Here is a 26884-nt window from a genome sequence, read left to right as displayed (position 1 = left end):
AAGCCTTAGCTAAATAAAGTGGTTGTTTTCATTTTGTTCCACTGGATATTTCCCTTAAGAAATACATATCTCTGCATCTGTATTTACAAGAAGTCAAGTCATTATAATAAAATGTACATTCCTTTTCAATAGCACAAATTCCTGCTTAAGCACTGTGCTCTAAATAAGCAATGCACTGGAACAGCTTTGAGTAAATGATGGGTGCATGAACTGAAAGGCATCAAAAGCATGACAGCAATGAAAACAGTTATTGAATATATGACCTGTGTGTGTGTGCATGCATCTAAATTAAAATGGTATATAATCCTCATGGTATATGTTTATATAGAGAGAGTATACAGACGGGTGACACGAATAAACCAGAATAAAAGAGTGGAGGAACATAATAAATGCAGATGCCTCCAAAGAGAGGTGTACTGCATGATACAATTAAGCAATTAACATCTTATCATGCTCTGTGTCATGTATGAAAATGCTGAGCAGGCCCAGTTGAAGTCAATTTTGGAGCAAAATGACAAGAGGAAAGGATCTAAGTGAGTTTGAAAGAGGGGTCATTACTGGGGCTCGAATGGCATGAGCTTCAGTCACAAAGACTGCTCAACTGGCTAGTGTTTCAATAGGAACAGTGACTAAAGTTACATCTGCATTTAGATCTTTGGGAAAGACAACAGTAAATAGGGTTGGAAATTGTGGTCCAAAGCGCATATTCGATGACCGTGATGCTCGTGCATTACTGCGATATGTTAGGAAAAACAGAAGAGCAACTCTTTTGCAGGTGACTGAGAATGTCAATGCAGGACGTGATCAGACTGTGTCAGTAAGAACAGTCCATTGAGAACTACACAGAGAGGGATATTGTAGTAGGATTGCAGTGCAGAAACCCCTCAATACAAAGACAAATGCACATTTGAGAGTTCAGTGGTGCAAAAATATAGGCACTGGTCTACAGAGATGTGGGAAAAAGCAATATGGTCAGATGAGTCATCCTTCACCACATTCTCGACAAGTGGGCGAGTGAATGAATGGCGACACCAAGACAACGGTACAGGCCTCACTGCTCTGTTATGCTATGGGGGCATTTTCCTGGCATGGTTTGGGTCCATTTGTCCCCTTAGAGGGAAGGGTCACTGCAAATCATTACAAAGTTATTCTGAGTGATCACCTTTATCCTCTGGTGAATCATTTCTATCCTGATGGCAGTGGTCTTTTCCAGGATGACAATGCCCCCATCCACAGGGCACGAGGGCTCACTGAATGGTTTGATGAGTATGAAAATGATGTGAATCATATGCTATGGCCTTCACAGTCACCAGATCTCAACCCAATTGAACACCTATGGGAGTTTGGACCGACGTGTTAGACAGCGCTCTCCACCACCATTATCATCAAAATACCAAATGAGGGAATATCTTTTGGAAGAATTGTGTTCCATCTCTCCAGTAGAGTTCAGAGACTCGTAGAATCTGTGCCAAGGCGGCTCGTGGTGGCCCAACACCTTACTGAGACACATTATGTAATTTTTTCCAGTAATTTGTCACCCGTCTGTATTTTACTGTTCATTGTAATTGTAATATTTTTATTAACTGAAGATTTGGATGTTAAGGAAAAATAAAATAAAAAACAAAGTGTAGCAATTGTTTTTATTTATGGATACAGATTAATGTGGGAATGCCCTTATGTTTAGGGTTACAGTCGCCAATAAACACAGACTTCCAGTAAGGTTAGGACTGCATTTCTATGGAGTTAACTAAAATTGGGGATAGATTTGCATGGACCTGGCTTCAAATTTTGATGTTGGCTAGGGTTGAGGTGCTGTTACTTGATAACTAACCTATCGATGTAAGACAATGATGTATATCTATTTTGTAAGCTGTGACACTCAAAGAAGCAAGTTACCTGATGATTTGAACGAAGAACTGTATGTCAATCCATTGTGCTGCTGGTTTTCAATGGTCTCTAAGCTTGTCATCACAGATTTTGGCTTGAATTCTCTTTTGGGGCGGTTGCTTGCTGTAGTTATGCTGTGAAAAAAAGAGGTTTCATACCACAGGAATGCACATACTTATCTGATAGCTAATGGTTTTCCAGTGTTTAGTGCATATGCTTTCTCCATCACTTGTCTTTACAGTGCATCGGAAAGAAAAAGCACAGATCATTATTCTGAACTCATTTATCATTAAATGTCAAACGAAATGGTCTAGATGACATGTGTTGAGCATACAACAGGGGAGAATCAGTGGCAGTTGTAAGTAGTGTATGAATATTTCATACCTGCTTTGTAACTTATTGTTAAGCTCTTCAAGAATCTGCAAAGACTGACGGTGATAGTCTAGTGCTGCTTCAATCAAAGCCGACAGCTGGCTCACCTGCTCAACCTAAATAAACAGAACCCACATCAGCACATGGATGGTGACTTTAAACAATAAACAGGTGAAACCTACTTGTGGTTAATTATGTCACAAGAGATCAAAGAGGATGGCAGGCCAATTTACAGCTGTTACATGTAAAGCAACATAGTAGCTCCCAAAGGCAAAGAGCATTAAATACTGGTATGGAGCACATTTTCTGCACATCTGTAATATCAGACGTAGGTCTGGGCTTCACAAATAAGTTGGATCTTCCATATGTATAAAAGCAATGGAGTAATTCATGAAACACAGAGAATCATTGTCAGTTTGAACATAGAAGTCATCTTAGAAATGAATAATGGAATTTGACATGTTTTGTTGTGACTTACATCATTTTCTAAGAAGTTGAACATGCTTCTTTCAGCCAGTTCTTTGGACTCTTCAAATTTTTCCACAGCTTGTTTTATTTCTTCATCTGGTATCTTACCTTGACGCTTCTTTTTGTAATCGTAGTCTAACCGACGGCCTTCAAGTTTTTTTAAATGATGCTGCAGGGTGAAATGCAATGAACTGTAGGCTTGTTTGGAAGGCATACTCATGAATCATAATCACATACCTGTCTCTATTTACACATTCTGGCAATCTGTCTATTATTTTAAACCTCCAGATCTCCTAGTGTTTAGACTTCCAATTCTCAATTTAATTTGAGTCCAAGGGGTAATGACTCAATACTTTTTTCTCTGCACATGCATTTTTGTTTCTTAAGACATTTAAATTAATCAGTTCTACACTCTGCATTATATATCTCCAGATATGCATGGTTTCCTAATTGATGGTTTAAAATTCAATAAACATTTAAAATTGGCTTAACTCATTTCCTCTCTAAATTATTTAAAGAAACCCCACATAATAGAGACATAGGCACATGGAACAGCACACACATTCACTCATCCAGCCTGTAAACCCTATATCAGTTACTGAAACTGCTGCAGGCACATGCATAGTATTTCAGCACAGATACATGTATATTGATCCTGCTCCAGGAAATATATGCTCAAATGCAGTCTATAAGGTGAATGACCTGCTGGTACAGATTGAGAAAAATATTTTTTTCAATAGACCACAAGTTTTCTGTAAAGAATTTAAAAAATGTACTGCTGTCAATGCTGTCCTGATGCTGTATTTGTGCTTAGGTTACACATTCCTCAATCATAAGGTTACTTGACAACAAGTTGGCAAATCTTACCCCAATCTCCTTCAAGTCTTTGTCCTGTAATGTCTGCAATGGATCAATGAAGTTCTGTTTAACACTGATGTCCAATGAGTCTTTTACCTCAGCCATTTGTTTCATAGCCTCACCGATATCGACCAAAGCAAATCCTGGAAGCGTTTCAACACAAAGTTCAAAATCAGTTCTGTAAACAATTAGAGGCAATTAGACAAATAACTGAATAACACCAGCATGCAGGGATTAGCCTTGGTTTTGAATGGAAGTGAGGTATATTAAAAAGCAGAAATATAATGATGTAGGGACTATGTGGGTTACAACAAGTATTTGTATCACCTAAGGTATTTTAAATTGATACATTCTGATATTTCTGACATGTCATGCTATGCTAGTCTACCCTGGGGATTCAATTAGTCTGTCCACAAGATGTCAGAATTGAGTCACATGACTCATGATCATCTTAGGCAGCGAAAAAAGTTTTCAACAAGACTGTCAGAAAAGATCATCCTTTTTCATGGGTATGTGAGCAGTATCTCCGATTATGTCTCAGACGTGGAGGTGGCCAATTTGCACCAGGATAAAACGGAGAACTTACCAAATGTAGAATCTTCTCCCAGCTCCCTGCCATACCGCAGCATGCAGTCTCCCAGCAAGCCTTCTGTTTGAGGGTAACCTGTTGATTTCACTTGGCCTCTGATTTTGGACACTGTGTTGAGCATGCCAAGTTTGGCTCTATATGCTGCATAATAAGTACAATTCATTATTAGGGAAACCAATTACAGTTCAACTCTACTATTAACTAAATGAACGTTTCCCAAAAATCCTCCCGATGTCAGAAGAGGGCAAATCGGGCCTTCAATCATTTAATTCAAATGTACTGACCCTCCAATTAGCCTAATACAACTAACATTGCTTTCTAGGTGCTAATTTGATTCAACACTAAGACATTTAATTATGTTCTCTGCAGTAAAACAGAAACCACTTATCCCAATGCAGTAATTAAAATACTTTCTACAGATGTTTTGAGGAGCTTCAAGGTCCTTCAGACATGTACAGTGCTCTGATATTGATAAGACCGTACTGAATAATTATATGAAAACATGCTATTACTGTTAAAAGAATTAATGCAGTCATAACACTACTACTACCACTACTTCTGATAATAATCATAATAACAATACCTGGATTTGGTTGAAGGTATTCTGTAGTTTTGGACAAGAGTTCCATGACAGATTTGTTGGTGACATCTATTTTCTAAAGCAACATGAACACAACAAAAAAATAAGTTGTTCTCATTACATTATGAACAGATATAAGATATAAAGTTCTGATGAGGTAGTAAGAGTGTATCAGGTTGTAGAGTTATTCAATGTAAATCTGTTCTTTTAAGCAGTGCTTACCCTTTCCATTTCCATAAAATCTTCATCAAGTTTTGTTCCTTCAGCTCCACTGATCTTTTCACTCAACAACTGGAACACAGAAAAGATCAAATCAGGCTTGGAGCTGGGACACCAATTCACTAGTTGCAGAATTTCATATCAGTTTCACCCAGATGAAAAGGTCAAGGGCATCAAGACTTCCCATCCCAACATGAAAGTTTTCAGCTGAGAAACCTGGAGTCGTTTTTAAGGACAAAAGAACCAGCACTGGTCTGGCCTGATTATAAATAGCTCACAGGAACCGCGTAAAGCCTGAGAAGTCTGATGTAACCCATCATTTGGATAAATTAGTGGTTGTCACCCTAGCACTTCACAACATATAATTTGTGGTCAGTCAGTCTTATTGTGCGTATTATGATGGTATCCCATTATCGACGAAACCTGGTACTCCATCACTGCTAACACAAGAATAGCTGCTCTGGAAACCCTTCCTGAATTTTTAATACAGCAAAGTACATTATTATGTGCTTCATACTGATTCAAGAGCAAAAACAGAAGTAGGGATCAGTAAGCGACGTACAACAAAACATCTATTTTTTACAGTTATACCAGCTAACAATGCTAATACACAGAACAAGGCGTTCATCAACCAATTAACCAACAAATTCCTGCTTTGTTATGTTTTTGAATTATTCAGTTGAACTCCTGGTTTATATACCTTATATTATATATACAGGTCATCTTTCTACCAAATTGGACCTGGTGATTTTTTTAAATTATTATTTAAACACAGAAATAACCCTCAAGTGTTAAGCAACAGTAAAATATGTATAGCCAGCTGCACATGCAGTGTGCAAACAAATGTACTATTAAAAATCACCCTATGTGAACCCTTTCCCACTTATTAGTATAACACTTAGTAGAGGTAGGAACCAAAAAGGAAGCTTTATAGGGAAGTTAATTCCAACTACATTTCTTTCCCTTTCTCAAATGTGGGGCAAAGCACCAAGCACAGCCTTATTATAAGAAGATTAGGAACAAATTGCAGGAATGCTTGTGTGTTCACTCTTGAATTAACAAAGGAAAACTAATCCTAATAAAATCAAGCCAGACTTTCTAATTCTGATAATCCATCATCTTTCATAAATAAAAAACTGGCCCCAAAGCAAACTGTTAAAATCAAATTTGGGTGGAGGTTGGTGGGGGGGTTCATTTGGAGTATACACACAGTACGCATGGAAAATCCTGGAGATTTGAGTTAGGTGGGGTGTAACTGTTACAAGTCACACTAGTACTTATGTAAGAGTATCAACAGACAATGTTTCATTGGCACATACAAGCTCACTTGAACCAGATGAGCAGAAAGGGGGGAAAGTGAAATGGTAAAACTCCTTAAAGGGCTCTCAATAGCCCTAACTGTCCCTCTCTGAGATGCCTACATCATACTCCTTGTTAGTTATAAATCCTGTGGCATTTCTTGGCTTTATTGCTTAGTAAAGTCAGCAATGCAAAAGTCATGAGTGACCATTCTGTAGAGTGACATCATAGGTAAGTAACTAAACATGTGTAAGCACCCTAAAAACACAACAACCATTTCCTAAGCAATCGCAACTTCTTGGTTTCTCATTCTTTAAAATTTGAAATAAAAAGATAATGATGCAAATAGCCTAAATGCTACATGATCTTAATACTTAACTAAGAAACTTAATGGTTAATGTTCATGCCTCAGTCATCTCGAGCCCATTAAAATACAACAAAGTAATTAGCTTTGGCAATTTCTGAAATAGACTTCATTACCGTTGAAATCTTCAAAAGTTACATTCCAACTTCAAATGGGTCTAGAAGACCAAATTACTTATTCAATAGATTTTCCTTTCAGATCAAGTAATTTGGAAAACTGACACCTGAAATATTCAAATAGGGAAATGTACATTATGATGAAGAATGCACCTCTGTGTGCAAAAGGCTACATGCAATCATGTTCAGCTTTCCTATAAAAAGCCTGACTCACGAAAGACCCATTAGCTCTGTATTCAGTAATAGCTATTTTCAAGCACATACAGGAAACTAATTCCTTTTCCCTTATGAGCTACAGATCCAGATTTTGCTACAGGAGGTTAACGACTGCTGTGCACATAAAGCATCCAGTAAAAACAATGGAATCCGTCAGGAAAAATAAGAGATCATTCCAGGCACAATCCCTGCAGCTCGGGGAGGTCTGTGTTTCGTATCTGCAAAAGTCCTCTTATTAAATGTTTTTCATTGTGTTACACTTACCCAAGGGTTACTGTTACCACATGCTGTGATATAACTCCAAATGTTGCTGCATTACATGCACATTTACACCAACATGCCTGAAACCTAAACACCATAATACATTCCTTTGTTTTGTTTTCTATGTTTAATAAAAACAAATACAAATACATTTTTCCTATTATTTATTCATGTTTGACATGTTTGAAATAAAGCACATGCATAGTGTTGGCCCTAAAAGGACTGTTTGGTGAACATTTCCAATGTGATTTACTGCACTAGCCTCCCACACAAATGAAAGAACCAAACCTGAGCTCAAATTGTTTAAGCAGCTTGATGGTACAAATTAGAAGTGTCAAAGCATCAACCAGATGAGAGACAGAAATGTCATTTGCTGTCCTACTGAAGGGCATGTGGGCAGCAAAATGCAGACCGTGGGGACCACATGACTTTTAGTACTAACTATATCACAAAGCAAGGAGATTCATTATGCTGTCTTCACTTGTTGGCCACATAACCATTTATCACATTTATGATCTAGTGAACCCGGCACACTAGCTTATAAATTCATCCAGTGAGCTGATGCAAGATATCAACACCATATTTTCTTTATTTACCCCAAAAAGTAAAAACAAATTATTATTAAAAACAGTGTAACAAAATATTACTGTAGTGAATTTAAAAAGCATTCTTTTAAGGTTCCATATTAACTCCCTTGTTTATTTGCTAAGGAAAAATTCACCATAAGGTAAAACACAATTATACTCAGAAATACTGATTTGGGATCTTTGGCCCCAAGGGGAAAACACTGCGTCACTGAGTCTCCAAACTGCTTTTCACATGACCTACTATTTCTTGGATATTACCCATTTCAGTACAGAGCAGGCCAAGCTCCACAGAGCCTCCAAGAGTAAATGAGATCAGAATAGTAAACAGGATGGCACTAGACCTAATCATAAATCCCAAATGATTATGTGTGCAGTGCACGTGACACCAACGTTTACTATCAGAAAAATTAGTGGTTTAGAAAAGGACTGTAAATCCAGAGTCAGTTTACATTAATAATTTTCTATCCAATCTGGGTCTGTCTGCTGTGTACAAAGCTAAAAGCTGCCTACATTTCAGGGGTTAAAGCTGTAGGGTGCTGTTAAAGCGAGTCTGGATGCTAACTGGGTAACATTAAAATGCCACTTGAACACACTTGTTAAACTAATGTCAGTGTTTTCTAGTGAAGCATGCCAAATGTGCAATAGAAACTTAAATAACAATCTCTCAATAATTGTGTACATGTATACATATTTCCACCGGCAAATATTGTCTAAAAACCTGAATTACATATTAAATCACCTTTAATTTAAAAATATGTAGGCCTATACGGTACATATATTAATTAGCAAAATAGGTTTCACTGGACAACGATACCGTGTTGCACAAATTGATAAATGAACCTATTTCTTAATTAACATCACTAGTGCCTTACACAAGTCCTGCACATGTAATGTATCTGTGGGTTATGTGATGGAAGTATCTATGAAATCACTACCATGGCAGAACAAATGGGAATTCTCATTCTTTCCATCTCCTCGGGAGCCTGCTGATTTTGGACTGTGACTGGCATTAGGTCTCCTGTTGTTACATTATCTTCAATACATGCCTCACATGCCTCGCACTCATGCAATCAAGGCATTTTTGCCAGTCCTCGAGGGGTACTGAAAAGCAGTTGCACGTTAATGGGAAATTCAATAGGTTTGCCCGTGTCTCTCAATAATCTCTTGCTTTTCACATATTTTGAACTCCAGTCTGTGTCTGTGCCTGGTACTGTGTGAAAATGAGCCACTGGGTCAAGAAATAAAGACCACACACAAACAATGGAAAAAGGACCCCATTGTTAGCATGCACTGTTATTGTATGAATCTAAAAAAAGGGGAGTCATTTAACTGTGAATATGTTCTCTAACTCATCAATTCATATGTGGAAATAAAGATCCCCTAACAAACACAAAAATCATTAGAGTCATGGCGATTCAGCAGAGGTCACAGAGAGTAACTGATCATATTTACTCACAGCATTACAGTACTTCTGATCAAACAATGATGGATGCCAACTCCACCTTATGAACATCTAGGCTATGTAGTTTATGTCAACATACTGTAGTCGAGTTGTTTCTGAGCACCATTTATTAACCAGATTGCCTAATGGCAACAAAATGGTTTAATGTTGAGTTTAAAGGATAATGAAGATAAATAGCAGATATAAAACCCCTTTTCATCACCATGATCTTGAAGCATAAAAGCACAAATCGATGCAGAATCACTGCAAGTATATCTACATTGTCAAGAGCAATTTTCTATTTGTAGCCTATATCTTCATGTGTGTCAGTCATATACATTTCTTTTTGTCTGTTCATCATAAAGCAGGGGTTACTTGCCTAAAATTATTGCAATTAATTAATTCAATTATTTGTATTGTAGGTGCCTATTTTGGTTTTCTAATTGGAATTGTGCTTGTTCATAGTGCTGTCATCTACTGCCTTTTTCAGATAACAGTTATTGTTCCACAGAACATTGAATGTGTTGTACCACGTTTATTTCCTGTCGATGGCTGAAATGCTTGAAAGAAAAATTATATTTGTAATTATTTTATGGTTTATTTTCTCTAGATAGGTAGTGTTCTATCATTCTTGTTTACAAACAGAAGAACTGTAATCTGAATATCCAGGGGCTACTATGTTTTGTAATTAATTCGAACAGCCCTACACCATTTAATTCCTTTAATTGTGATAACAAAGTATGTTGTTAAAAAAAAAAATCTCCCCTCATATTCTATATTACAGTAACAAACATAAGCAGCAAAATGGCAACTCAGTGCTGGGTAATGTGACCTAATTATACTGTGCAATATTGTTTTTATGTTCTTCTTGCTTGTGCACCAAGAAACTTCCCTGTGGTGTCACTGCATTTTTTGGCATGACCTTCCATCCCAGATGTATGGAGAGAGAGTTTGGCAGCATTCCTGCCTATTTCCCGGAGTATGTTCCCATTTCGGGGTGAGAACCGTGTTACACACTGTGGATGCTTGCAGCCCAAAGAGAGATAATAGGATTTGCATCACTGTGTGTCATTAAAAAAACCTCACAGAGAGTTTATCCCAAACCTGCGGGGCTGTGTGGTGTTAGCACTGTACATCACCCACAACTCCCCTGCCATTTCTGTGCCCATTATTTTCCTGATGGCGCAGACCATTTGGGGTTGTTGGCATAAACAGGACAAGCAGTTGCTGTGAGAATAAGCTCCTGAGAAATAAGGCACGTGGCACTGAGTGAACTTATGCATTTGTGCCCAAATGTAATTCAGAATATTTAAAACAATTTGCCTCTCATTGCAGAAACCATATTTATTTTGTAGACAGATTGGATTTAGAAAGGGTTATTTTTATCCACCAGACAAAATATTTTAAAAAGGATGTGAAGGTGTAGAAAGGTACTACTTTTTATGTAACAGGACTGATGAGGAATATCTTTAATAAAAAGCACTGGCTGGATTTCACTGCTTGCCTGTATTATTTACATTTGCGGTTCTCTGCCTCTTGGGAAACACAAGGCAATGAGGCGCAATGTAAATAGTGAGGAACAACAGCTTTACGAAATTCTCTCACTGTACACAACCCTGAAGACATTATTCCACTTGTGTACAATTTACATCCCTGTCAAATCAAGTCAAACTCTTCAATGCTTGTTTGTTTAATTACATTTAAAGTGTGAACTCTTCTATTTGGTTTTCATGTGGTTAAGAGAGTCACTGACCACTGATGCACAACTGGCACTACCACATTGTGGAACGGTCTGATTTGTGGAGATGGGGAGTGATTTATTCAGTCTCAGTCTCAGTCTATTCAGTGTGCTCAACAGCATGGCTCTCACAGGCCAGGCAGAGGTCAAGAACAGCCCTGAGAGAAGATCTACAGAGGACTATATCCTGAGGTCACTACAAAACAAAACAAAATACACCAACAAACAAGAACTATAAAATCTTCTCACATTTCTTGCTTCTTTCCTACCATTTTAGAATTCTGACTGATTTGCAAAAGTATACCTATGACACACACATATAAAACGTATATGTCATGGTTACCTGAGATCAATCTCCTATTGGACTGGTGATTTATCTCTTCATTACTGAATCTGTAGTACAGGCAGATTCACTATGTCCAAGGAATACAAATTTAAGTTTATTTCTACTGGCTGGATCCATGAACAGTAAATACAAATAAAAATAAATAGGGTCATATTCCTTATGCAGCTGAACACCAACAGTAGGAAAAGAGCCTTCGGTTTAAAAAAAAAAAAAATATATATATATATATATATTCACAGAAGCAGAATAAAACAAACAGCAGTATGAGAAGGGAATTTACAAAGCCTGGAGCCCTGGACTGAAACAAATGCAGGTGTTATGCTTCTTGTAATGTTTTTGTAATCCTGCAACTCATGTAAAGGCATGAAAGGAATCAACCTGCTTATCTCAAGAATCCACTTAACACATCTTTTAAGAAATCAAATTTCCAACATATCAGAGGCTCATAAACAACTACTGTTCATAGTCTGCTACATGCTCAATTAAATGACCACAGTCAATGATGTGCCCACAGAACAATTGATCCTTTTTCAGTTGCTCTCACCTGACAGCAAGAAAGGTGATATTAGGTCTTTATTTGAATTTTTCTTTTATTTATTTTTTTAAGCTCTTTTTATTTGACAAAAATGTACACTGTTTTCCTGCGGGCCGGGGGATGGAGTGAAAATATCAAGAGTGTTTCTTGAGAGACACTATGCCGTACCCCTGGTGCAAACATCTCATTGCCTGGGCTTTTGTTTTTAAAAAGTGAAGCAAAATGGCCGTTCTATAAAGGTGTTCTATTACCTCATGGAATTTAAAATCCCATTTGTTGTAGCAATGTCTCTCTTTTTCAAGTGAGAGGCATCGAAATTGAAACATGATGCTGGGGATTGTACTGCTACTAAGAGTTTCTGAAACCATTCACACAGACGGATAGAGATCGTCTAAACCAGCACTATTACACGTAAAGCATTCCAGATGGGAATGAAATATAAGGGAGTTTGAATCTGCTCCCCAGAAAGTGCATTAATGCAGAAGGAACATATGTCCCGGATGGACTTTGACTCTGCATATTCCTCTACCAAAACAACAAAAAACAGGCCCAGGCAATGTCTTTCACTGCAGCACTTAACAGCACAGAACCTAATGCAGGGGCAGATTGAGTAATGATTGAGGAGATATAGAGGAGCTTCCGCTCTTATTTTCCCAGTCAACAAAGTAATGACCAATTTTTGACAGAGCATGTAGGGTAATGGAAACAGAAATCAATTGGCAAGCCTCTCCATGCAGTCAAACTAGACTAGTGTCATGGAGTAAAAGAGACCAGTGTGTTTGTTTTACTTTTTACATATTTTACAATAAACATAACTTCTAGATGAGCTCAAATGTAATCTTCTAGAAAGATAGATGCAGTTCCTTCTTCAGCATAAAGCATTTCCTGATCTTTAAGGCCTAAGTGTATTCGACACTTATTAAGAACAGATATTTTTTGTTCTCTATCTTTCGTAAACTTTTACACTCCATTGAAGGCATAGTATGTTTGGCTGTATAATAATTGTACTCATCCTACTTTGCTTATTGTATTTCTTGAAGAATTCCACTTTTGTGACAATTATATCAAATTAAGCTTTTTAATAAATTAGACCATGCCACATCAGTCTATTTCTTCCCTGTTAAATATATTACTAACAATGAATTAAATCATCCTACAGTGACCTGAATTATTATATTACAGGATTCATTACAATTCCTATTTTATTGCCTTTGTAACAATACGTACAATTTGCACATTACAGTGAGAAAAATTGACATCCCATCATGGTTATTAGTGAAAACATACACATGTAAATATGAACAGAAAAAGACTGTTGATTGACGATCATTTTTACAAAATGTTTCCTTTTTTGGAAGTGGAGCAGTCACTTCAGGCTGGAACACTGGGAAAGGAAATAATTTAAACAACCTTTGTTAATACAAAAGATTAAACTGGAATAAGAAAGATACCTTGCGGAAAGCATACCATTATATACATTACCGTGGATTAGCCAATTCATCCAAAAAAGTGCGATCAAAGTAATCGCTGTTTTTTTTTTTTTCTTTCCTTTTCTGAATGTGGGTTTCTGTGCAGAAACAATCTCTATAAACTATATTTACTATCAGGGAGTAAGATCATGAGAAGCTAACACTTGGTGGACTTGACAATAATCACCGGAGCTGTCTTGGGGAAGACAAATAAGCAAATTTTAAATTTTTCTGCTATCCATGAGTTATGACAGAACTCAATCTGACGGAGCATACATACTGTGTTTTTATATAGGCTATTATCTGATAAATTTAAAAAATAAAGTTTTAAAATTTGCTTGTATGATAGAATATATCTGGAAGAGTGGTATATATCTTACTTATACACCATAACAACACTAAGACGCAAAAAAAAAAAAAAATATATATATATATATATATATATATATATATATATATATATATATATTAGACATGACACTACTTACAGAATCAAAAAGCATTTCCAGTCTTGCCCAAGGCCACATGATGTTTATGCAAAGGTTACCAAACAGCAGGCATTGGTAATTTAACGTTTCTCAGCTAGGTAGAATAACTCTGTGGAAATGTCCTGTTTTTATAATACAGTCTTGTCCCTGGATGTGCCAGGTTTAGGTTAGTAAAGCCTTTCTGCAGAAAAAGGCACACATTTGTCTTTTGCCCTCAGCTATCCTCTGCCTTTCGTAATCTATTGTTTTTCATCTGTATTGAAGCGCTGCTCACCCCTCTGAAGCACTCCCCTTCACTGCGTGTGGCCTGACGCACACTTGCAAACACTTCACACACACCTCTCCTGACCTCCACTTTTTCACATGCATTCAAACAGAGCATCTCTGTTCCTTACGATATCAATTAGGCTGCTCTCTCTCTGATAAAATTTACACTTACATTGAATTTTATATATTTATATGCATATAAAATAAAGTACACAAAATAAGAAACTAATAGTATATCATATAAACCACAAAAAAGTACAAAAATGAATGTGTTGGTTTACAAGACAATTCTTATCATTAATAATAATACAAAATATAATTATTATTATATTATAATTTCCACATGGCTGTGATGTATGACTGACAAAAAAAACAACTGATTCTCACTCGTACAATCACTAAAGGAAAAGGAAACAGGATGACACAGAAAGCCACAGAGTCTTTATGACGACACTGCAATCACATTGGTAGAGATCTCTGTCAAGTCGTTGACAAAAAGGAAAACACAGAATGTAAATTGTAGTGCATAGTAAATGTCAGAAAGGATCAAAGTGAAAGTAGAAAATGCCGTCTTGTTGGCCTTTTAAAAACGTAGCCTGTTTGGTTGGTAAGGTGCAAATACTTTGCATTTCAACTAACTGAATCCGACTGTATAATAAAAAAAACATTGAATGTAGGTGCCAGATCCCACCTCCGTATTTGTTGTTGTTTTTTAATATCTAAATCGTTTGAGAATGATTAGGTCAGGTGCATGCAGTCTCAGGGCTTTACTATATAAACTATTAACTATTGGCAAATAAGATCATTTGGTGGGAGCATAGCACCAGGTGTTACCCAGCAGGTAGTCGTCAAATTAATATCTGTCCAATCTACCCTGTTTTAATAGGGTAATTAGCCATTATATTATTTTCAGAGAAGCAACATGGCAGCAAATGATCAGTTCTGCAGGATGCATATTTATGCTTCGATTTCCCTTGTGCACTTACTCTGTAGAAACACTACCCTTTTAAAATGACTTGCATATTTTAACTGTCTGACAGGATGTGCAATGCAGTTCAGAACAAGACATCTGGTCAGGAGCCATACGTTTTAAAGCAGCTGTAATTCTGAATCTGTTCATAATCACATTCGTTGTTGTCAAGAATTGAAAAGAAGTCCTTCAGCTCTACATGCTGTTAATGCCATTTTCTTGGTGCACACTCAGTACAAATTGTGCCCTGATGAATATTAACACTATATATGCAACCATACAGAATTATTACATATCTCACTACATCGACTTGATACCATAAGTCTTAAAATATAATATCTACAGCTTATTATACAAAATACATTTTTTTCTTGTATCTTTCAAATATTTGTGTGTATTGTACATCAAACCTCATCATTAATGTCAAAACTGGTGGTAAAATTCACCTCAAAGAAACACAGCTAATACACTTACAGTATAAGAATATTTCAGGGTAGTGTTTATCAACTCCAAAGCTATCCTCAAAGACTAAAATCTGTATTATGCCATTATCTATTATCTACTGCCACTTGTAATTTGTTACGTCTTACTGTATGTCAAACACAGCAAGATGGATCTTAAAGGAAGTAAATCACACTGTTTAAATGTTTATGAATGGTGGCACTACAGTACCTGCTCTGCCTTGGTGGTCCTTAGAACTGTCCTATAAATGTTTAATGTTGACCTTTTAAAGCAGCTAGAATTCAAAAGTCAGAACCTTACAGTATCTTTCTATCCTACTGTAAATCCCCCAGATATTTGGCTATAGTGTGACTGTCAAGCAGCTTCACAAAGGTACATAAACCGAGCTGCCTCAGACCTGGTGAAGCCTAGAGGACAGAAAAATAAAATCATCCTGTTGATTCTAAAAAACATTTGGTAGAGTTCTTGTACCAAGATTGCAAATTATTTTCTGATTAATCATTTTTAGGATAACTTGCTAATTCCGCATTGCATCATATATCCTCCGCCATGCTGAGGAACAAGTTGAGGTTTGCATTTCTATTGTAACAAGAATATAAACACGGTAGGCCAAAGCATATTAAACATTTGTAAAGCTCTGCATGACACACCTACTGATGTAGTACTATGATGTATAGTGTCAAGTGTCAAATTCTGGTTATTATTTAAGTGTTATATGAATTAATATAATATATGAATACATGATAAATAAATATGAAAAAAAGGAATTAAAAAACATTTATTTGAGAACTTGACAATGGCAATTCAGATAAAGGTAGAAATGGTGTCACAGTTACATTTAGGTTAATAAATCTGGAGTAAATTAGTCATATTTTGCAGTAAATTTAAGTTATCAAATCTCAGTTTGGTACTGCAATGCAGTATCAGTTCAAAATAAAAAGTACAAATAGTTAACTGATTGAGTTTGCCTAACCAAATACAACATTTTGCCATTCAAATTAGGTTCCGAGATGCAGAATTGCTATACGAGATTAAAAAAAAAAAAAAAAAAAAAAAAAAGCTATTTCCATCTCTGAATTCAGGCTACCTGACCTGTGAAGTATTTATTAAATTAGACTAACTGCTATCTGTACAGTGCATCTACATGACTGGAAGCCAAATATTACTTTAAATGTAATGTTATCGGACATCAGAAAAAGATCTTGCATCTTTCCAATAAGGAAATAATGAATACCTGTACCTGAAATTACATTTATATTGCACAGATGCAGGACATTCCACTTTATTTAAGCTTTCTGCAGTCCAATAATGTCAACAACAGTCATGAATATGAATCTCATAACTATGAACAAAACTTAAATCACTGGATGTTTTAATTTTTGCTCAGTGTAAGGCAACACCTCACTGCACTGCCATCAGTACACTTTTTCACATGCTTTTTCATGATGTTCTCTCCTGTACATTACACAAAATGATACATGTCACAAAAAAATAAAAAATAAACACAGTTCTTATTCAGTCTCTATCAAAGGACAGCAGGCAATGTGGCAAAGTGCAAGGAAGCCATATTAAATACACTATATATAAGAAAAACACACATTATCCATCGTGTGACAGCACATGCAATGTCAGAGATACCCACTCTTACAGAAGGGGATACGAGCGGACTAGAAATCATACACTGACTGACTGACAAGAAATAAGCAGACATACTTATTTCACTTTATTTTTGCAGTGCTCGATTAAAGCTTATTTGAACTTGCCTGAAATTGTTCTCTTCATTTAAAAACCTTTGACTGTGACCTAACATCTTCTCTGCACTCTGCTTTTACAATCCAGGATGTAAGATATTGTATTCACTCGTGTAAATTGGAACTTGTAAAATGTATTATGCTTTGAATTTCACTGTATTATGTAAATTTGAATTTGTAATGTTTTATGACTTGAACTGTATTTCTGAACTCTGTATTGCGCTTATATTTTGTAAGTCAGCCTGGATAAGGGCATCTGCCAAGAAATAAATAATAATAATAATAATAATGAAAAAAAAAAAAAGAGAGAGAATGCAGTAGCATGCACACCCAGATTAGATAAACACCCAGATAAACCCAGATTAGCATGGCTGTTACACAAATCTGGGTAGGCTATTCATAAATCCTTGAGGAATGCTGGAAAACCCAGGTAACTTAACTGTCTCTTGGCCTTCATTCTCTTTTTAATATGTTGTGAGATTCTTTTAGGACCTTCCCTTACAAACATTGGTGCTACATTGTATTTCTATTCTGGTTATGTGCTTAACACTATTGACTATCTCTTGCATTTATGCTGCTCTAATTTTTGTTTAACTTCAGAATACTGTCAGGCATTTAAGATTTGTGAACTACAATCAGGAGGAATTGTATAAATGGTATCTGTGTGCATTTCTAGAAGTATGATTCTAATCCCCATCAGAATAAACCTTTTTCTTTTACCCAGTTAATTTAGTTCAAGGTGAGTCAAGATGAAACAAATAAGGAACTTATTTTTTTTTTTAAGAACACCGAAAGCGAAACCACGGAGACCTAACTCTCAAGCTTTTTTAAGTTGCATGTCTATTGAGACAAAGGCAAACACTTATTTTATTACATAGACTGAAAGAATACTATTGTAATCTGGTAGTAAATATGGTAGTGTAAATCCTTTTCCTGCAGTGCTGATTACATCAAATTTAAATGTGTAATGTACTGTTCTTCACATTATCTGATTGGCAATAAATGAAGAGAGATTTACGACTGTATCAAAGACAGAAGACAGGATTGGAAGGCCACCGGGTAAAGCCTTTATTACATCAAATAAAAAGAGCAAGGAGGCCAGTGCTTTGAATATCAAAATTAAAATAGCCATGTGATCACAGCACAGACCCAGAAGAACATTCAAAACAACCTGTAAGTTAGGCTAATTGCAAATAAAAACTATGGACTTTGAACTGTACACGTAGTGTTGAACTCCACCATTTCAAACATAAAATGCAGAGAGAAACAACCCAGTGCAGACTTTTTCAACCAGCACGTTATCTGCATTGGTTTTTTCAAAAGGTGTATCATAGTTTCCCCTTTAGGTCTGTGACCCATTCCCTACATGGCATCTGCTGATAAAATCTGTCACCCTTTTAGCTCCTTAAATGGGTCTTATTGTCCGCTGCCATACCAGCTGAATGCTTGTGTATTCATCTGTGGTCATCTTCCGCTGCCCAGCATTATTAGAAATGATGGTGAAAAAAGTAATGATTACAGTGAGTACAAGACTGAATAACAGGAATTCAGTAAAGGTGGCCAGTATTTTCATGTGCCTCTCTTTGCATCCTGTCAGGACTGTTTAGTGCAGAAGCTTGTGAAAACAGAGGAGGTAAAATAGTGTATGTCTTTCATTTCCTGCAGCAGATAACTGAGTAAGCTAAAAGGAAGGAAAATTACACAAACAACAAAGCACACACAAAACTGTGCAGGACAATGACAGGGTTTACTGTACAACGGCTCTTCTGTCAAGACCAGTTTTATATGATAAAACGAATACGTCCAATATAAATTTAATCCAAACTTGACATTATTTATTAAAAATGTATTTTTATTTTTTTATTGGAGTTACTTGTATACAGTCCTATAACTGTCAAAACATAGACATAGGCTTGTGCATGAAAAGTTTATATTGACTTTTCACTGTTGTGCAAACAAGACCATTGCACTGTGATGACATTCGCAAGAACAAGCTCATCGAGAAGACAAAGCCACGCAGATGAAGCTTTAACAATGCACAATGAGGAAAGGCACTGGAAACACTATCACTTATCACACAGCTCGTTCTCTCAAACACATCTCCTTATTATTAACAACCAGCACAGCATGATCTCCTATGATCATGTTCCCACCTTTTTATTAGTAATGGTTCTGCCCCTTGTTAGTCATCAAGGTGCCATCATGACTCAAACATTATATCCAATGACCCATGTGTAGGCTACATCTGGAAAACACAACACAATAATACTAAAGGTACCACAAACGTCTGTATTAGGGAGTGTACTGGTGAGGTTACTCCAAACTGCAGCTGTAAACCTTTCAAACAAAGTCAATTCTTGCAGTCAAGGAGTAATAGCTAGCATGCTCAGTTATAACTGAGCTAAATCCTTAGATAAACCAAACCTTTGTGATTATGTTACATTCTTTGACTGTTCTGCAAGGAACACTGTATCTGTTGAGACAGGTTTTCAAGGATCACAAAAATGCTTTTAGGCTATACAGGCCTAATCCACAGACGTGCAGATACAGCTGCAGTTTATTTACAAATGGACCTGGTATTAATTGGGATTATTCTTTTACAGGGATATGTGAGGTGCCAATCTTAATATGTCTTTTTTCACCTATTATTTTATGGCATTTACAGCCAGATCTACAGCCAGATCTATTTCCAAGGAACATTAGAGAGCTTTAGCAATCATTTTTGTCTGTTAAGATGTTATGTAATGCAGTTCAACATTCTAGCTCCCTTGTGTAATTTATTATTCATCCACCCAGTATCGCTTAAAATATACCAAATATTGTTATGGACCAAAAAACAAAAGAAAAAAAAGCAACACATGAATTGGAATTGACACCTTCAGTACAGAGTTGCATTCAATTACAAGGCATAAACAACTTCACACAGTCTACCGTTCAGCTTTTTCCATAAGATAAATTATAGGTGTTGTTAAAATCACTGATGGAAAGCTGTGCAAATTGAACACTGCACACTGTCATTTGTTTAGATGTGAAAACCCTCATTCAGCATACAAATGCCAGCTACAAGGGAAACAAAAACAGAACAGTCACTGTTGCACTTTATCTGAAAATACATACTTCCCTATTACCTGCTGCAATTTTAATAAATATATTATATGCATTAGATTCAAATAGAATTAAAATGTATATTAATATGTATTTTCAGAACAATAAACATTAGGCCTATATTGTGAGAAATTATCAGTTACCCTTGTATGGTATTGTTAAGTATAAGACCCCGTTCAACACTTATTAGGCCGGCCCTGGGCGCCTCAAATTTAGGCCGGCTTTTCTCAGACACCCCGTTCACACTGGCGGGTTTAGGAGCCTCAGTGCGTCACATATGCGGGCGAAAAGCGGCCTAAACGAAATGCATGCCGGGAAAGAACAAATCTGCTCCAGCAAACCAGTGACGCAGGACATTAGCTCTGTTACAGGTGTGTGCGATGTGTTTATAATCACAACTTATTAACATCGATTGGCTATTGTTCGGTTCTATATTTTCTTTGAAAGTAATCTTAACCCTTTGCAGCCGAAGCTTTCTAAAATAATTAGAAATGTGCTGGTTCAATGGGGAATCGAATTCATATATTCCCCTTTTTAAATGTCTATCTCCGGTTCTGCACGTGTAAAAGCGCTGTTACAATCCACCCGAAAGCGAAGCACCTTTATTAGCGCATCTGCATTCAATCTCAGTAAATCGTGTGCGCGGAAAGCAGCCTGTGACGCGTGTGTTGAAACTTCATCTTCATCCTCATTGTAACCGCGCTTTCATTTCTGCATCGGCCCAGTTGTCACCTCCAACGCCGGCATTTGTGATTGTCCTGCTCAGCTCAATATAACTGCATTTCGGTCTCGTATTAAAATGCATTGATTTGAATGGAAACCTGCTTCGGTTAAATTTATATCGTTTTAATGCAAAATTCGGATAATTAATAAAGTTATGGCCCCGTTCACAATTTCACAATGCAATTTTCAGGTGTAAAATGCATACTGTTCAATTCCAGACTTCAATCATACTCATTCAATCAAAAAAACAATAGCAAGTTTACCAGCTACACACTTTTATTTTAATCGACCGAGTAGTTTGAACTGTTTACATTATAATCATTACTTAGCCTAGACTTTTATAATTATATATAAAGATGTGAGCTAGCGAAATGTAACAGTACATTTAAGGCTATAGATCGATATGACATTCAAACAATACAGAGACAGTACTGTGTCCTGCAGCGCCGATGCTGTGTCGGTGCCGTGTTTACTGTGTTTATTCCGCCTCTCTGACACGCGTCTCTGGGGGCGGGGCTTGAGTTGCGTCACACGCTGACGCTTTCCACCGGCCCAGGCCCGGTGCGTTCAGTCACATTTATACCGGCATTAGGCCGGGTCGCAAAGCGGGACTAGTTTTGACCCGGGACAGGGCCGGCCTAAATCTATGACCCCGGTCACATATGAGTTACTCTCAAGTGTGAACGTGGTCTTACATTTCAGTCTAATAGACAAAGTAATACAAGTCTAATTCAATATGTATGTGCACAGGCACACACACACAAACAAAAGCCCAATTTAATAAGATAATAGAGCCATTTGTAAATCAAAATCTTAACTGTAAATCATGTAAACTGAAGAAAACACACAATGCATTTCTGTCTGCATTAAATGAAGATGGAAAAAATAGGTTTACGAATGTATTACACACATAAAGCTCTATAAAGTAGTGTCCCTGGACAACAGGCTTTACAGACATTACGCAATGCTTTTTAAACATTTTTACTGCACCTTGAGAAAACACCCACCAGCTAGACCCCGTGATATACCACAAATGTACACACTATAAGACGCAAAGCTGACATCCTGCTAATTACTTTTCAGAAAAAATACATATTACAATAAGCAGCATTGACTTGCTGCTGTTATCACTTTCCCTTCAAAGTAAATAGCACTTCCTCTGTCTTTAAAATTCTTTAGTCTGACTCATACACTACCCCTGTGCTACTCTCTCCTCTCTCTCTCAAGTTTGGTCACATGTTCCGCCTTCATTTGGCCTTTTCTCGCAACCGCCAGCTACTTTCACTCTGCCAACATATAGGAAACATTTCTTGAAGGACAACAGGGGAAAAAATATTTAAAAATTACGCTTTCTTCCCACGATATCAATACTGTGAAACACACATCTACTGCACATTTATTCACATCTAATGTATTTTTAAATCTATCCCACAATTTCATTCTGAAGCAGTAGCTCTCATTGGAATTGCCATTTGGTGCTTATCAGTCTTTTCAGCAGCACAGATAACCCATGATGACCAGCTTTGAATACTGCATTCAAAAGCTGAGCCATGTGGACTGGTGCCATTTGTACCCAAGTGCACAAACTCCCCTTGTCATCCTCATCCCAGCTCAGAACATACCATTTTCAGCTTTCAAAAGAATAAAGGCAGTCTTAGAGTCTTCCATAACACATGATTAAGGCTGATCTCACAATTCAACAGGTATTATTTAGGCCTATATTGCTTTTTCAAACCAGTTTGGTTTTGTGACACTGTGTACAAACATATGCAATTGTTTCTTAGCAGAACTGATCAAATTAACAAAAAGCATTTTGTTTGATCAATAGACCCTAAGTGTGTGACAAAGCAATGATAACACAGTATACTCATAAATGTATAGGCTATACATTTGCCTCACTTTTTTGCAGTACTGCACATTCACACTGTAAAATGACACAATAAGCCTGGCAAAAAAACAATTACACTGCAAACATTTCAAACTTTTACCAAAGGGTATGTGGGAAAAAATGCATGATGAACATCATATGTTCACCTTTTTTGACAATGGCTTATGGTTGTCATGAAGTTGCAGAATCAGCCGTAACATGCAGGTCACGGTCATGAACTCCAGCAAAAGAAGGAAAAGGTTCATGTGGATAGCAGAATGAACTGCTATTTGAGAACAAATCTGCTGTGCACACTAGAGTATAAAGAATGCAGGACCGTCAGATACATTTACATTATTTCAAATGAATTGGTAACATGGAGGCTATGGTGAAAGGCTCTTTAACAGGTCCTGGTAACAGTTTATAAATACATAAATAAAACCATACTTTGTTTAAACGTTTATTACAGGTTGAGTCACTACAAAATGTTTAGAATGTATGTTTGATTTAAATAAGACTTGACTCATAACTATTATGCAACTTTGTTAACTTGCTAAAACTTGCACTTCATACCCACAAAGGTTTCCTATGATGGGAAACATCCAGTTCCCAAAGCTATTACAAACCAATATAAAGGAGATTGAAAAAAATGTATCACAATAACAAACATTCATATTTAAAAATGTGTACATGAAGTGGATCTGATCTGAAAATCAACATTGTTCAATAGGTAGCATCTGTTACTACACCATAGACATAAAGCATGTTTAAAGTTTAATTTCCTTTAGGGAAGGATTCTGTCATTTCTTGAAGACCACATTATAAAAACTGAACACTTGATGTCAGGTATAGAACTAGCAAAGGCCTGAAGTTCTCTGCAGGCCCAAATGTGTCATCATCATTTTGCTTTAACAAAAGACACTCAGGTCACTAGATCTTTCCTTCATTAAATATTAACTCCTTGCTACAAAGCTAGATGCACTGAAATAGTTTCTCTCCAGCCGTAACTGAAACCTAGCCCAAACTGTAATCAAAGTAATGAATGCACTTCTTCGTGTCTTGTGTTTTACATGTACCTGCTAAGCCCCAAACGAAGTGTCATGCTTAGCAACTGAAATGGCCAGCTCCAATGAAATTAGATACTTACTACTACTAAGCCCTACTGATTTATTTACAATCCATAAAAACAGAAACAGGTTATTTCACATTGGTGCACAAAGTTCTTCAACAATCATAAATTGACTCTTACACTATGAATTTTATATTAAGTAATTCTGAAAATAATCTACTAGATAGTCATTATACTATAGCACAAAGGATGGCAACAGCCTTCTACAAAGATAGATAAATGTCACTTAAATCACACGTGGCCCTACAGTACTGTAATTACGGTAATTTAACAGAAGCGCTATAGCACAGAAAAGCTACTTCACAAGAAAAGTCACATTGTCACCCCGTCAGAAAGAGTGCTGACTGTAACCACATTCTGATTAACTGGTTGGAAGTTTTCATGTAGGATAGACAAGATTTTTCAGCATGTTTTTTTTAGGATAATAGTTGTATTGAATCCTTTTTCTACATAGCAAACTCTCTTAGACATGTATATTAAGTGAATATTGCAAAGCCTATTACCAAGTGATATTATGCCCATTTTACTTAATGACTACAGCATTTCAATCTACTGGTGAATAAGGTTACAACATGACTTTTATTAATGCTAGCAGGGCATTTTTCTCCATCACCCAAGGACATTTCTGAAAAACTACCAGACTACTTTAGGCCACACTTCATTACAGCACAAACACAATTAACAAGGAAGCTTAAAACATTTATTTGTCTTTGCTTTCTTCCTAGAGAGTGTAAATACGTATAGGCTACATTGTTTTGAGTCCATGTTCTTTTATTATGTTTACTCTTTAAATGATTGAAGAAAAGTCAGCTTATGAGCTTTTTCCACGAGTTTATGTGAAATGTCCTATTTATTCTGGCTAGTGCACACAGTTGTTATTGTAACCTCTCTGAGAAACTTCAAACAATGCAGGCCAGATGTGCTGCGTTGGAGCACCAAGAGCTAGACAGGAGAGCGTAAATCCGAAAAGAAAATATCCCTGGAAGGTCATGTACAAAGATAGGATACCCTAAATGAGAGAAGAAAGATTAAACAAGACAGTCTGCCTGCCTGCACATAACATGTGCAAGAAGAACTGATAATTAAAGTTAAAAAGAAATAAATTACAAGAAAAGTGATCTTCCCTTACATAACTATGACTTGGAAAATGGCACTGCTGTATGTACCTACAAAAGGAACATGAACCAACATCACAACACATTTGTTTTTCCAAGGCCATCATTGCTGTGCTTGGCATTGACAGGGAGACAGATGCTCCAGTGCAGCACACACAGTCTCCACTTCACATTAAAAACACCTTGCTTTGGAAGACCAATGGAAATGGACACAACACAACAGGTTATTAATGAAGCCCCAGCAGGAAGCACTAATCAGCTATCCAGTGCAACATGTCATGATTGTTTTGTGATTGCATGGCTGATGCTCATTGTTTTTTGAAAATACTGAATTCAACTGATTCGTTACATGAAAAAAAAAAGGGGGTGGGGGGACCAGACACGTATATATGTATGCATATAGACACAGAATGGGTGTGTGTGCATGCGAGTATCTATTTTGTAGCATTAGACGATTTACATAGAACTGAATGCTAATTAATATAAAGATAATAAAATAATTAATAATATAGGCTAGTCACCATCATCATTATCATCATTATAATAAGCACCTTCAACTTTGACAGGCTACGTTAATACAGTGTATTGTATTGTTTATCTGCACTGTAGATAAACGTAACTTTCAGACTTCGTTACTTTCGACATTAGCTACTTATTCTGCTGTAGTGAATACATAAAACGTAATCATTTTGTAAACAACTTCCTCAAAAGCATTTTTATTCAGCTTAGTAATCACAACGTACACTCAACGTCCACTTTACCCATAACTAACCCGCCGTTATTTTTCAAATACAACTGACACACACAACCAGCTTGACAATAAAAGCATATTCGGGCAGGGAGAGAACCGAGCGATGGCCTTTCCTGGACACAGTCGCTAAAGCAGCGTGTTGGCACATTCCTGCATAGCGAGAGAAGTGCAGAAGAGCAAACGACAGTAACAGCAGCCTATACAGCCATATCGACACTGAGCAGTATTATTACAGGGGCGCCTCCTTACCTGGCTGGCTTTGTGGAATTGCTTCTTAAACCCGGCCACAGACATCCTTAAATAAATATTGTTCTCTCGCTGCTGCTAAGTGGAGTTTGGGGGAGGGGGGGGGTAGACAAAAAAAAAAAATAAGTGAAAGGAAAACAATGAGGAGAGGAGAGGAGAGGGGGACCTGGCTGGAGCTGCAGCCTCACTCGTCGCTCTCCCTGTTTCCTAGCAGCCGCTACAGATGTCACTCCGCGCTGTATCAGATGCTGAAGCGCCGCGGCTGGAGGAACCTGCACAGAGGGAGGGGCGTCGCGCATCCTCGCCCGCGATTGGCGGAGGGCGGTGCGGATTCTCACAGGCGATTGGCGGAGGGCGGTGCGGATTCTCACAGGCGATTGGCGGAGGCCCGGACGTGATTTCAGTGAGGGAAGACGCCCACGCCAGCGCGAGGCGAGGCACGTAGCGAGCGGAGGACGGAGGTCACGTTCGTGGAGCGCAGATTCCCGCAGGTCTGCGCAGGTCTGCGGGGCTCCACCAATGGGATCGGTGGGATTCTGCCGATCTGCGGAGATCTGCGCTACAAGAATCCGACCATATATACACTCACCTAAAGGATTATTAGGAACACCATACTAATACTGTGTTTGACCCCCTTTCGCCTTCAGAACTGCCTTAATTCTACG

General features: G+C 37.2%; 1 protein-coding gene across 4 annotated transcripts in view; it reads right to left on the bottom strand.

Annotated features, from left to right (window-relative positions):
* Positions 1-26476, bottom strand: part of sh3gl3a (SH3-domain GRB2-like 3a) — a 30061-nt gene extending 3585 nt beyond the window's left edge. For all 4 annotated transcript variants that reach the window (XM_066701475.1, XM_066701477.1, XM_066701478.1 and 1 more), the window contains exons 1-8: positions 26223-26476; positions 4977-5045; positions 4758-4830; positions 4172-4315; positions 3595-3728; positions 2738-2896; positions 2272-2375; positions 1897-2021 (exon numbers count right to left, since the gene is read on the bottom strand). In XM_066701475.1, the coding sequence (XP_066557572.1) occupies positions 1897-2021; positions 2272-2375; positions 2738-2896; positions 3595-3728; positions 4172-4315; positions 4758-4830; positions 4977-5045; positions 26223-26267 (853 nt within the window). In that variant the 5' untranslated portion in view covers positions 26268-26476. The remainder of the gene's footprint in view (positions 1-1896; positions 2022-2271; positions 2376-2737; positions 2897-3594; positions 3729-4171; positions 4316-4757; positions 4831-4976; positions 5046-26222) is intronic.
* Positions 26477-26884: the final 408 nt, after the last annotated feature.

Source organism: Amia ocellicauda, chromosome 4, assembly GCF_036373705.1.
Source record: "Amia ocellicauda isolate fAmiCal2 chromosome 4, fAmiCal2.hap1, whole genome shotgun sequence".
NCBI lineage: Eukaryota > Metazoa > Chordata > Actinopteri > Amiiformes > Amiidae > Amia > Amia ocellicauda.
The sequence above is the reverse complement of the archived record's forward strand: the minus strand, read 5'-3'. Positions and strand labels throughout refer to the sequence as shown.